This window comes from Phallusia mammillata, chromosome 7 (genome assembly GCF_965637545.1).
Source record: "Phallusia mammillata chromosome 7, kaPhaMamm4.hap1.1, whole genome shotgun sequence".
In the NCBI taxonomy this organism is placed as follows: Eukaryota; Metazoa; Chordata; class Ascidiacea; order Phlebobranchia; family Ascidiidae; genus Phallusia; species Phallusia mammillata.
This window is the reverse complement of record NC_137258.1, coordinates 4,039,597-4,053,464: the sequence shown is the minus strand read 5'-3', so window position 1 is coordinate 4,053,464 and position 13,868 is coordinate 4,039,597. Positions and strand designations below refer to the sequence as shown.

Here is a 13,868-nt window from a genome sequence, read left to right as displayed (position 1 = left end):
AGGCATATACTTGCCTAACTGCATTAGTTTAATATTGTGTTTTTGCTTTAAAGTTTTTTGTGCAGTTTTGTAAGTTCAGTCTACCAAGCACATTATTTAAATTAGCATAATGACAACATAATTTATATTAAAGTTGGTACCACTCAATAAAATGGTTTGGAAAAGAGGAAATAAAGTTGTATGCTGTAAAATAAAAGGTCTCATTTTTTGCTCATTTGGCTTTCCAAAAACAACCCAACATTTTTTGTGGCATTTACAGCAGCTACAAGACATATAAAGCTTTCAAGAATGAGCTAGCTTTATTTTTTGTGTTAAGGTTTAGTTAGCTGAGTGTGATGGGTGGAAATTAGAAATAAAACACAAATTTTAATTATTGTATGTTGTGTTTTTATATGTTTGTTTAGAACAAAATGCTTTAAATGATGAGCTAGAAAAGTTTTTTTATACTTTTCATGCAGATAAATGTATAGAGTTATACCATCCAAAAATATTATTTGGTATGTCTGCTAAAACATATTGTCTAAAAAACTGTAGTCTATAGCCTGTCTTACAAAGTGTGCGAATTGCTGTGCAGGACAATGCTTTAAAATTTAGTTTTCAATTCTGTTGCATTTTAATTTTGAGTAATCACTGACTTGAAGATGCACGCAGGCTGACAATAGCTCTGATCATGTGGGATGTGGCTGTGGAGTACGGGATGTGCTTTACTGTGCTCATGGGTGGTGTGTGTCTCATCACAAACACAGCATCCATTATGTCCAAATCGCTCTTCAAAATATACCTCACCCAGAACACGACAGCATGTCGCTGTTCTCGGCAATCACAAGAAACTGTGTATTTGGTCCCACAAAAGGAGTATTTTGAAAACAACATTACGAGTTCGCATATGAACGCCGGGTGCATGCATTTACGACAGCGCAAGGTGCCGATCGCTACAGCGAATAACATCAGTGAAACTGTGAAAAAGCAAGAGACAGAGAAAGAAAGCATTGATTGTCACCATTCTACATCTGACAAGCAAGATTTCAGTGGTTTTAATAATATGTTTCTCATTTATCTGTTGTTGATCTCCTGTATGCTGGAAAATTTTGGTATTGTATGGTTGGGATTACACTCGCAATCGGAAGCAACTTTTCCATCGTGCTGCAATGCGTCCAGCTCTTCAGTGGACTGTTTTTCCTACAGTCATGGCATTATTTTACACAAACACTATTTGCCTTCATTTCTTTGCACGCTGGCGCTTTGTGCTTTCACTACATTCCCTATATCAGTTATTTTGACCAAGCACTGTTACTCCCGCTGGCCAAGATGTCTACTCAGCTCCATTATTTTTGTCTTTTCCATCGTCATGTCAAGGTGTTTTGCTTTTTTTCTTCTACCGTCTCTTCTGCGTGACAAAGCTTACAATTTTATTATTGAAAGGTAGGTGTGGTATGTATTTCTTGAATCATTGCTATTTGAGTTTACATATTAAATCTAGTTACTATGTGAAGACACTGTTTTCATTTTTTTAAAATTGATCTGAAAGGTTTATATTTTTATTTCCAAACAAATTGAATCTCCCTGCATATTCATTAGGGATTCTTTTAAATGACTGTAAAAGCACAAAAAGGTTGGTTTGGTGTGTTAATCTAAGCTACACTTTTTGCAAATATCATTTATCTGTACTATTTGTTTGAATTTTTGTAGGTTGCTCTCTACATGGCTTGTTTGTTTCTTCATGTGTTTGGGAGTTCGATTTTCAAGAAGTACTTCACCCAAAGCATCCGTCCAAAGAACCATTCAAACCATAGGCAAGTTCACAGCAAAAGATTTGTATTGTGTGTTTGACAGAATTTACTATTCAATAAAGTGTTAACCAATGTTTCTGTTAAACCCCTTCCTATCACCCAATCATGTGTTGGGGCTTCTGTGATTGGTCTCATCCCCATTTATCTTTCTATACCAGGGGTGTCCAACTCGAACACACCGCCATGCCAATTTTGGTTTTAAAATATATCCGGGTGCCCATGTTTGGTACTTTTTCCAAATCATCTCTTAAACGTCCGAATATTTGGCTAATATGTAAAACCCTAATAAATGGTTAAAAAAATATATATGTCATGAAATGCGAGTAAACTTTTTTATGCTACTCCAGAAACCTTTTATTCTGATAATGCGATGCTAGATACAAATAGTTTGCAACGGGGCTTAAGTTTTGTCAAAAAATGAGAAACTTAATTAGTTGTGTAAGTTTACTACTGATACTCTTTACTGAAGTTAGAATAAAGGCCCAGAAAAAGAATCAATAGAAGCAAATGTAATTGCGTAACAAATCCTAATGTTTACCATATGAATGTGCAAAAGCTTGTGTGCCAGTTTATGCTGTGATGCAGTCTAAGCACAATTCATAATTTATCAATTATCACCTCATTTTTGTGTTGTACAAATCCTAACATTACACAGCTTTTTCCTAACTTCTAGTGCAATATGTCACCACAATTTATTTTCAAGTGAAAATAACTCAACACTATTAAAAACAATCGGTACACCAATGTAAAGTATGTTATTGTATTGCTTAGGAGATTTTCATGCTTGCTCTGATCCTGATCACAACTTACCTGCGCCAATGCACCACATTGCACCACAAGATGAATTCACTGCAAAGGTATTACCATTTATGTGCTATGTACATATATCAGCTTGTGCAACATTTGGTCAAGTATCTTGTCCTGAGAAGCAAGTGAGATTTCCAACTGTTTTTGTCTCTTTTGTAAGTTAATAAATGAAGTACAAACAAACGGATTGAACAAATTTGTCGTTCGACTGGTGTGATGCCAAACAAAATACTAGTTAAACGTATTCCATAAACAAATAAATGACACTGAAATATGTTGCTGATTTAACTCAAATTACAAAACTTATGTGCTTCCTGCTTAATGCTGATTAGTTAAGCTATATGCATTTTGTTATTTGTAGCTGAAACCATCATCAAAATACCTTACTTTTTAGTAGTAACTCAAATATATTTAAGCTATTGCTGCCAGGCATAATGTCAAGTTTATAGAGCTCTTCTGGCAAATGTATTTGCCTCCGACATATTCACATTCTTATGACTTTAGTCGTTTAGATGATGCAGTCTTTTTGTTTGTGTACCTATAAACATATACTGTGGCACTTAGCTCGTTTTTTTTCTGTGACTCATAGTTTTTTCACCTAAAAACCTGTTCCAGAAATGTGCATTGACCAAAAAGTGGTCTGTAACAACTAAGGTGCCGAGTAAAAGACTTATATATATGTTCATCCCAAAAAAGAAAAATGAATTGTTTAACTATTTTTCCATTATTTATAGAAAAGCATGGAAATTAGGTTGTGAATGATTAAATTGTGTTAATCTTGCTGCAAATTTACAGTTTTGGCGTGTAACTAAACAACTATATATTTCAAATCTGTTTTTAAATGTTGCATGATTTTTGTTTTAAAGAAAAGAAAATTTCATTTATCTTATGCTAACTAGTGTGCACAATTTTTATGAATTCTTTTGAGTGAATTTGTTCACACACATTCCAAAGGCACCACATTCATCATATAAGCCACTTGATGTATTGCCATTATATTTGCACACATTGGTGACAGAGTAAATTTCTGGATGGCCGAGGCATGGGTTAGTGCAAACATTGCGTATTTGTATTGTGCCTGGCTGATTGAACATATGCCACTGTGGCCTCGCCCTCAAAACACCAAAGATTAATTCAAAAAACAGTGTTTTCTTCCAAAACATTTTCAATTACGGATAAATTTTAATCTTTTCAAATATAAGGATAAATATTAGGATAAACTATACTTTTTAAACTAGAATTTTAGGAACTTTTTGAAACATTACCTGACCATTTAAAAAGTCAATATCATGTAAATTCATGATTTTTTTCTTATTTTTATAATTGTTGATAGTGGTAATAGTGTCATGCTTGTTAGGTTCAGGAATGTTTTCTATTAGCAATGAGTATTGACTTAAATTTTAACTTTTTCTTAACAGTATTAAAAATAATTTATTAAGAGTTGTTACTGGAAAACTCTATTTCATCACTTAAAAGCCAAGCAATCAAAGAGGGTTGTTAATTTTATGACAGGCCTTTGATGGCATTGTAAAAGCTCTTGGTCACAGAGTCATTCACTTGCTTTGTGTTTGCAGACAAATTTCATGGCCAAGCCACCAAAGCGAACGATTCGGAGGTCACTTTCTGATCTTGCGCTCACCTCCGATTCTTTTATGCCTTGTGTTGTGCTAATGAAGAAGCAAACTGCCAATGTGTATAAAACTCACACCAATATTGGCACCATGCCTAGGGTGAGTAAATTACCTTCATTTATTTAGTTGACTAACCAAGAACAATTGTACATGGTCAGTACAATGTTGTTTTGGGTCAGGAACCCCTATAAAAGTTTAAAGACAGTTATAGGCCTTTTTATGAACCATATTCTACAAGAATCCAATTTATATTCTAAGTTATGCTTCCGCATTTAAAAAGTTGAACCATTTAATCAGTAGCTGAAAACCCTTTACGCATATGTGCAGTTTAAGAAGACAAATTATATTTAGAGCATGCTGTTACACCTTCAGAACAGCACAAAGGTGAATTTGGCATAGTAGTTCAAGAACAATAATGGGCAGATATAAATTTGTGGATTTTAGGTTTTAAAAACAAGGTAAGAAAACTGAAAAGAGCATCTATAATTAGACAGGTTTTCAAGCAAGTGTTTGTTGCAAATGGTAATGACTTGGTAAACAATTAATCAGTCCATTAGGACATCCCTTATTCATTAGTCAACTGTAAACTACAAACATACTAACGTACAGCAATTGAAGTCCTGACTTGACTGTGCAAATACAATACAACGAATTTAGTAGTGTCAAAACTTCGGCAAATAAATGAAGCTTTTTAAGTCTATGAACTGAGAGGGAATAAACTAAACAGTATCAGACCCTTCAATGGACATTGATGTTCACCGCTTTGTTACAAACTTACTAAGAATGGAGAACATTTTTGTGTGTGACAGAATCATTGATTAATATTGTGAATCTTCCCTTAGTTATTAAGTCCATATTATGGTGCTGATTGATGTAGCTTTTGTCCACAATAAAAAGTTTCTCTAATCCGATTTTAATGACTTGAACCCTTAAGTGCTACTTGAAGTAGCATTATACTCTTTGTTTGCTTTTAAACTTAAGCTTTTATTAACATGAATCAAAAATCAAGAGGTTTTTGCCAGGTTAAACACACATATGTATATTTGCATAGTATTGTTCCAATTTTGTGTTGGCCATTGTTAGCTATGTTCAGAACACCATTGCTAAATTTTACGTAGTCTTTCACAGTTTGTTGGCAACAAACAACAGGAGTAAACCCTAGCTCTTTTACAACTTCCCTTTACTAAGCAGCACAACTATGTTAAGATCACGTTATAATCAGGACATGCAATGTGTCATGGCCTCACTGTGCTGCTACCGTCATGAAACAATCAATCAAAACATCTAAGTCCGTCTGCTCATCGTTTTGTTGACCTGTAGTTTTACTGAGGTAATCCACTGCTCAACCGGAAGCTAAACCATTTCCTAAAGGATGTTTTTATCACATTCCTGTGTTATAATGTATTTAATAATCATTTTTTGTGGAAAGCTGGGTTGAAAAGGAACAGTGGCATTTTTATTCGAATTTTGTTGAGTTGCTGAGTCGCTGAGGTTTAAAAAATTTTGCAGACAAATATCTGTCAGTTTTGAGTTTTTATTGCTTGTTTGGTGAAACATATTCTGTACACTTGCTTAAACTGCAATGTTATAAGTTATAACTTGTTCATAGATTATTTTTTTGTTTTAGTATCATTAAAGCTTGTCTTTGTTACCTAACAAAAGTCTTTTGATGAAATTGTATATTTTCGCACTAAATGCAAATTGTTCTGCTGTCAATTCGTAAAAAAAGCTTTAATGACAAATTGTTTATTTTGATTTTTTTTAAAGATTTCTATTGAAAATTGTTAAGCATTAAAATTGAGGACAAAGGCAGGTCGTATGCGTAATATAATAGTTGCTTGAAAAAATGAACTCTTCTTAATCGTTTGGCATTCATTTAGTACTCAAAAATATGCAAATTTTGCCTGTGTCGTATTCCAATCACAATTGTTCAGGGATAAAAATAGTTTTGCAACGTTCAATGTCCTCCACAAATTGTTCTAAAATTTGTCTTTCAACAGTAACAGAAGATTTATATACTGCGTTTGTTTAAAAACTGTTAGTAGCGTTGTTAAAAATTCTATAAATGTCAAAGTAAGTATTTGGAAGTAGCCTAATCAATGAACGAGACACCTATTGTGTCGGTACCTCTGTCGTTTCGACGTTTCTTATGTTTTTACATGACAAAACAGCAGCGGTTAAAATGTTTGCAGAAAAATCTATTTATTGTATACAAGCCCTCTGAAATTAAGTTACCAATCACCATGCTATATAAAGTTGCCATTGTTATAATTAGCGAAATCACAAGGACACGCTTTAAAGGCCTACAACTAGAATTGGGATACGGGCTGTACGTCAATAGACACCTCTTTTAGGTTTTATTGCATTGTCACCAAACATATTTTGCGGTGCTCTGCGGGGTCGTCGTGTTTATTGCTCTAAGCCACAACGGACTGCATGCGGTGTTCCTGTCTTCGCTGATGCAAACACATGCAAAATCCGCCGCGATTCGGAGAAATTTTAGCCAGCCAAGCGCCTCGGTTCCCGCTCCCTATGCTCCACAACAAATGGAATCCTGTGACTGTCAGTTAACGCATCGTTGACGTCACAACTGTCACATCAGGCTGCTCTTTTGGCGAGCTACCAATGCTGACACTTCCTCTCGTTGACTCACTGATTTTCATGTCCTCTCTTCAGCCTTTTGCCTTCTATAAACGCATTATAGAGCCTCATGCGCTGTGCATTTACGTACCCAGCTAGCATGTCGCATGTGTAATTGCTCGTGGCATACAAAAGCCTTTGTTCTTTCGACTCTGTCTCATAGCTCTGCAGGTTTAGGAATACACAGGCAGACTAAAAAGAACTGAGTTAGATATTAAATGGTGGTGACGCTTAAATTAGATGTTTGCGACGAGGAGGAGTTATCATTTATGGTAAATATGTTGCCTAAGTTGTTACTTTAAAAGTTTTGGGGGGTTTGTTTTACCATTAGAATCGGAATCAGTTTTTCTCAGGAGTTAAACCAAGGCTTATACAACCGAAAAGTATCAAATATTAAAGTGTGTAGACACAAAATTACATAAAATTTATATTATTTGTATTGGGATAATTGTCATAAGTGTAACAAGCTTTAATCTCAAACGTAAAGGCAAATGCTCTTGTCATGATCAGTAAACTAGTCAGTCTTACGAAGAACCCATGTGAAATTTTGAAAATAATGTTTAAATTTTCTTGTGAAATAGTACCGCACCGATACGATCCATTAAAACTTCGGTGACGTAGGTTTTTTATAAAAACCTTTATAAACACGACCAAGTTTGTACTCATAATGAGACCAATTTACTGCAAAATGCAATAAACAAGTGTTTTCCAATATGTAATAGCTCAGCAGCTTGGTAAATATGTAACCAACTTCCGGGCTTAGCTGCAGTTTAATGCGCTTGCTCATTTCACCACCAATACAGCCGATGACGTCACTGTCACCGGATTTGGCCCACGGAAACAACGTATTATGCTATCTATAATACAATATGATATGTTAACATTTTGTTTTCCACAGCCTGCCCGTGTAAGAAGACGAGCGTCGCTTGACGTCATCAAAGAGAACAACAACGTAAAGGACGCCACCAAATGGTCAAATATGATGGCCAGAAGAAGGACATCTCTTCCTGCTATTCTGGCCAGTTCAAAACGAAAGGTATTTTATTTTATGTATAAACGATTATTTGCTTACCAGTTGGGGTAATTTTTGAAGTTGTATTATCGCACTTTGCTTTGTGGTTGGTGATATATTTGTTATTTGACAACCTTGTCAGCGATGTTGCATTGGTTTGGTATTACGCGCCCCTTGAAAACTTAAGATTAAACTTTCTTAAATATTTTCGTGACGCACATTGCTATATATTGGTGAGTCATTTATAAGCAAGTTTCTTGACAGTGTGATAAAGGCATTCTATCTTTTTCGGTTTTGTTTCGGTGCATAGAAAGTTCGCATTTGTTTGCTCATACAGTAAGTACGTAAATGAGTTTTAAAATAGATCACCCAACACTAGTTGTAGTGGCGGGTGTACCGTGATTCATTTGTTATATAAGCCACAAATAAGTGAAGCGAACGACCGTTAGTGGACATACGTTTTTTCCAGTGGTTGCAAATTTTTGGCAAAGACTCTGTTTATAGGTTTCTCTGTTTAGACTCTGTTTGTATGTCTATAATGCAAGGTTGAGGCAAATGTGTTTCTTACAAAAATTTTAACTCGCTCATGATGGATTTTAGGCAAAACAGACTGGTACTTGTAGCGCTAGAGGACTAAAGGGTGTGGCAAAATGTAATTTATCTACTTGTTAATCATCGAACAGACCATTAAGTCCAAAGCATTCGGGAAAAAACAAAATGCGCCTATATTGGGTGCAAGTTTGTTTCCAATAAATTCACCCTTACATCACGAAAGGTCGTTGTGTTCCATAGACCACCCACAGATAAAAACAATCTGGTCCTAACAAAGCAAATGTGACGTCAATTTCAATGCGGTTTATCACAAACGCGCGCTTGCGGCATCCACACGAAATTGCGTCTGTTGACATTCATCATCTATCGCTGTTATGCAACCACAAAGCCGCCGTTATGCCTCTGAGCCTGCATCCTTATCCCTACCCACAATCGTAGACACAAATTTCAGTTGAGATGAGAACGGTCCGTGCTAGCTGCCACCTTTGGGACCATTAGTGTAGCACAGCGCTGCAAGGGTGGGGCCTGAGTATGCTTTAAAGTTGTCTGTGTGGAGAATATGGTCTCGTTCTGCGGACCAGTTGTTTACTAAACACTATAAAAGCGAAGAACGAACGGTGAACTTTTGCGGCACCGTGCTCCTCGTAGATTAGTATTGAGATTGTCTGGTTTTAAAGTGTATCAGCCGTTTAAAAGCATTTCGGGGTCGCTATTCCCCCATGTAAATGCATTTCTGACTCTTCACTATGAACTGTTTTTTTTTGCATATAAGGCAAACGCCCAGCTTATGGCTAGACCTGTATAATCTGTCGTTGTGAGGAAACTAATACGTGAAAATGAAGTTCCATTTAACGCTCAGATTATGGTTCATTCAGGTTTAGGTTGAGTTTAAATTATTGCTGTAGGAATACCTTGACAAATGGACAAAGTTTACCAAAACAGTATTTATAATTAGTGCATGAACTGGCTTTAATATCTATCACCTTTTAGTTTGTACCTAATTTGTAGAATGCTTGGCACCTAAACTTTTTTTTTATTGTTACATTTGCTTAACCCTTGAGGTAGCAGGAATACACAAAAAACCTATGCCACCTCAGTGTTCCTATCCCTAGTTCAACGGCCTTATGTGTGGGGAGTCCCCTTGTATGTACCGTGTACGCTGGCGATTTTATCGGTGAGATCGGGGTAGCACGTTCGGCGTGCTCCCGGACATGATCGCTTTTGCGCCCAAACCTTGCCGAGATATCTTAATTGTGGCGCCCGCGAAAGCCAAGACCGCTCTCCTTGTTTACCTCGTGCCGTTGATTTTGCCTCTGGGCCCATGTACGAAAAAGGAGACCGAAGGCTTTAATCGCGTGCCACTTTCACGTATGCCCAATTATTGACCAGAAGGATAATTTCAAGTGAAGGTTTCCGTATGTCATGGTTAGATTGTAGTTTGCGTCTTGGTGTATAAGGCAGTATGTGTAGCACAGTTGTGTTTGGATCCTTGTTGAAGGATGCAAATACGAGAAAGTTTAATATCCTACCTGTAGACACTCATTTAAACAGATAGCGACCTTAATGGGACGTAGTAACGTCTGCACGCATGGTACATTTGCCTGAGGAACTAGACTATACTGGGCAGCCACAGTTTATAAAATTAATTCAAACAGATTTTTAAAACGAAGCTTTAAATCATAACTCTTTTAATGCAAGATTTTTAGGTGACATTTTCGAAGTTGCTTAAAACTTTCTTTATTAATCTATTTGTGTTACGTCTTACGTCACAGTTAGGTTTAAAAGTTCACGAATTGGTTACTTTCTCCATATTGACTATAGTCTACAAAAAATGTTTTTTAACTTCTTTAACAAAGTTCCAACCACAGTACAAGACGTTGTAACAAAAAATCCCAGTTGTTGACTAAAGCCTTATTCTCACGGCATTTAGTGTTGGTGGTTACCTCTATCCTATAGCTGCTGACATTTGCAACGACTTGAAGTAACCCGTATGAGTACAGTTTTTACGTCAACGTTTACCCTAAAAGTGCAGCGCAAGAGGCCATGATCTTAACGCACAGAGGACTACACCTGTCTGTGAATTCTGTGTGTAACCACCAAATCGGGTTTAAGAAAAGTCGACTAGGGGCTCTTACCGCTTCTTAGCATTTGTTGTTATGCACTCATTAAATACTACTCTATATTGTTGATTGTAAATTTGTCTTCGTTACTCTATGATAGTAATAATGTATATCCCTTCATGTGTTATCAAGTGTACGATTGCGTTTTGCTAGGTATTGGGGTATTAGGGATAAACTGTCCCCTTCCTTCGCATAAGTTGACCCCTCCCCACAAAGGAAAAATATATATTTTGTTGAAAACAATCTATAGACGCAACTTATTTTTGCCCATGTTCTTCTTTAACTGGTTTTAGTTGTGATCGACCTGAATTTTTTGTACGTCCTGACTTTGCTGAAAAAACTAATAATTGCCCACTAAGCACCTGCCTCCGGATATTAAATACGGTTTGTCTCGTAGCCCACGACAAGTTGTTAAACTCTGCCCCTTTGCAGCGTAAAAACCTTAAAAAAATCTACCTGCACTGTAGACTCACCGACAATCGTAAAATTGGTTTAGGTTGGTTAAAAAAAAATTAGATTTAACGCGGTATTTGCGTCGACGTTACCAACAACGTAACCCAAGTAATTGACAGCAAACGGCGTTAGCATTTCCAGCTTTCTTCGCTTGTGCGTCAACCCTTCGTCACTCTTCAACCGCTACGCAGGCCGTCCTCAGTGTCACCGAGCCTCGTGCGCACTTCGTGTAGGCGTAGGTGTACCTGTTGTGTTGACTTTAGAAGGAAAACTGTTCTGTCCTGACACTAGGTTTACGAGCAGTCAAACATTGCCGTATTTGCCGGCGCCAAACTGCCATCTGTGTGTATTTTGTCCGTTCTGTTTCTTTGTTTATCAGGCTCCTGGTCAAATGTGCAGTCGTCTTAAAACGCGTGGGTTTCCTTCGGAAAACTGCGTCGTTAAGTGATTGTGAGGTATATAACGGGTTTTGATTATTTCAGGCCTGTTCTAACACACCAAATCCTAAATTTCTCTGTATTAGCACAAAAAATTAACAACACCCTATCACATTCCTCATTAGCTGTTGCTGCATTGTGGTAACCTCACTTTAAACTGGGATCAATTTCACTGCCATTGTCCCAGGTGCCCACAGACTGCGTTGGCATGACAACCACACCTGCGTGCGTGTTTGCCTGCTCCTGCGGTTATCAGTCACGTGGCAATTAAGCCGGTGATTGCATTTTGGTCGATTTTGCGCAAGCCGAGTTGCTGTGTCATTCAATGCACAAAATCAATGCTGTTGGAAAATCTCGTTAGAGCTTACGCACTCAGTTACTCATCATTCATTTGTGACTGAGAAAAACTAAATTAGTCAAATAACCAAATTTAAGAGACTTGTTATTCACTTTTAGGGAAGCGAAAGCACAAATGTGTTAAGTTGGTATAATTATAGACGTATGTGTAATTTAACCTGTGTCTCTTAAATCTTATGTGTAATTTACTACCTTTGGGCAAGTTAAAGCATTTGTTTTTGTAAAAAAATCTAGCAAGAATTGGCAAAAAAGGGTTGAAATCAGCAGATTCAGTATAACTGTTACAATTACTATTATAGTGACTTTTATAACTGTAAAATCCATGTTACAACGTTTATAGTGAAAGGATTTCCCGGCACATTTAAACCACGATCTATTAGCGATGTTTGCATTTGCAACCTACACAGTGGAGTAGGCGTTGTCCCTTAGTCCGTGTTTGCATTTGCCTTCTTACCACTGACGTATCTTCAACGATTAAACCCACCCAGGGGGTCCCCAGCGGCAAATTAACGACGCAAAGAACGTACAGGCCCTCGACGTCCTATTTGCCTCTGCACTCGAGAACGTTTGCTTGTACTATTGACCCAGCTCGCAATAAAACCGGTTCTTGCGTAGAAGGGTTTCCAGTGACGAATCTCCTGCGTGTATTGTGGTCCGCAAATTTGAACCCTCGCATTCCTTTAAGTTCTGACTGTCGTCCGCGTTGCGTAAATTCTTGTAGATTATTTTTGCTGCCAAAAGATTTTTCTTTATGGTGTTTTTTTTTGTGGTTTTGATAAAAATGTGCGTTTTAGGGCAAGAGGTTTTTCTAGCATAAAGGATCTATTGTTTAGGCGTACAATTTTGTGTGTTTTAAGTGAGGGTGGTTTTTGATATTTTTACCGTATGTCTCAAGCGCGGTTTGCGTAGTACATTCCTGTTATTGTGTTAGATTGCAACAAAGTTTACCACAGTTAAAGAAAAACAAAATTGTATTCGATGCAATAAGCAATACCCCAATTACGAAACCACGCAAAATTTGCAAAGTACTGATACTGTATAAAGTTGTCTCCAACATATTACTGCGAGCTATCACACCAAAAAACGCATTGTGAAAATTAGGCCGTACGTGGACTATTTGCTCACTTACGGCCTGAGTTGAGATGGCTTTGTCGTGTTTTGGCAGTTGTTAATATACGACATGAACATCTCGGCAAACATACGTTACTAATGTTGTTTGTGCTGTTTCCATATCTGTTTGCCAGCTTTGTTGGAAATTCCATTTGCCGCGTTTAAAGGTATTTACCGTGTCCGTGTTTTCGTGTTATGTGGGTTTACTGTTTACCCGCATTAGCTACTGTATGTTGTTCACGTTTGGATACCATATTGTGGTAGCTTGTTGTCTAGAAATGTTGGAAATTTTTACGTGCATCAGTATGGATCAGTGAGGCGAAAAGAAATCATTACGAAACATGCTTTTTGCGCGTGTGAAAACATGTAAATACGAATAAACGTATGTCAGTGCAGTTTCCGGCGTTTTTGAGACTTAGTATAGTAAACCTTGGGTGAACCGAAATTGGATAAATTCAGATCTTCGCCTAATTTCGACAAAACTTGAGGCACAAATGATTTGTAATGTAGTAAGGCTTTAACTAATCGACATCGGTTAATCCGGATCTTCGCCTAATCCTGACAATTTTTTTTGGGTCCAAACAGGTCCGGATTAACCGAGGTCAACCAAGTTATGTTGTAACAACAGTATATATCATGCAGTGGCCGATAAGCTAATAACCTGGTTATATCTTAATGAATAGAAAGTACAATGTGTTTTATTGAATTGCAGTTCAAAACTGCATGTAATTTAAAAGCCTAATAGTCGAGTTGTGATTTCTGATAAAATGGTCAGTTTTGTTTATTTTGATAACAGTAAAAAGGACGTTTACAACACAATTTGTAACTTACCCTGACTTATGCTATGCACAGTTTTGTTGAGAGCGTAATAAACACTTATGCCGCCGGATCTGGTAATCGGCAGAAAATGGCGACTAAACAAGTTGCGGAAATGGCGGAAACTTTAAGTCTTTATTCCC

At 37.0% G+C, this 13,868-nt stretch overlaps 1 protein-coding gene across 1 annotated transcript in view; it reads left to right on the top strand.

Moving 5' to 3' along the window:
- The first annotated feature begins 552 nt into the window (after positions 1–552).
- Positions 553–13,868, top strand: part of LOC145237294 (cGMP-inhibited 3',5'-cyclic phosphodiesterase 3A-like) — a 49,132-nt gene continuing 35,816 nt past the window's right edge. Inside the window, exons 1-5 of the mRNA XM_080100098.1 lie at positions 553–1,422; positions 1,690–1,793; positions 2,562–2,647; positions 4,172–4,327; positions 7,767–7,904. Of these exons, the coding sequence (XP_079956224.1) occupies positions 671–1,422; positions 1,690–1,793; positions 2,562–2,647; positions 4,172–4,327; positions 7,767–7,904 (1,236 nt within the window). The 5' untranslated portion in view covers positions 553–670. The remainder of the gene's footprint in view (positions 1,423–1,689; positions 1,794–2,561; positions 2,648–4,171; positions 4,328–7,766; positions 7,905–13,868) is intronic.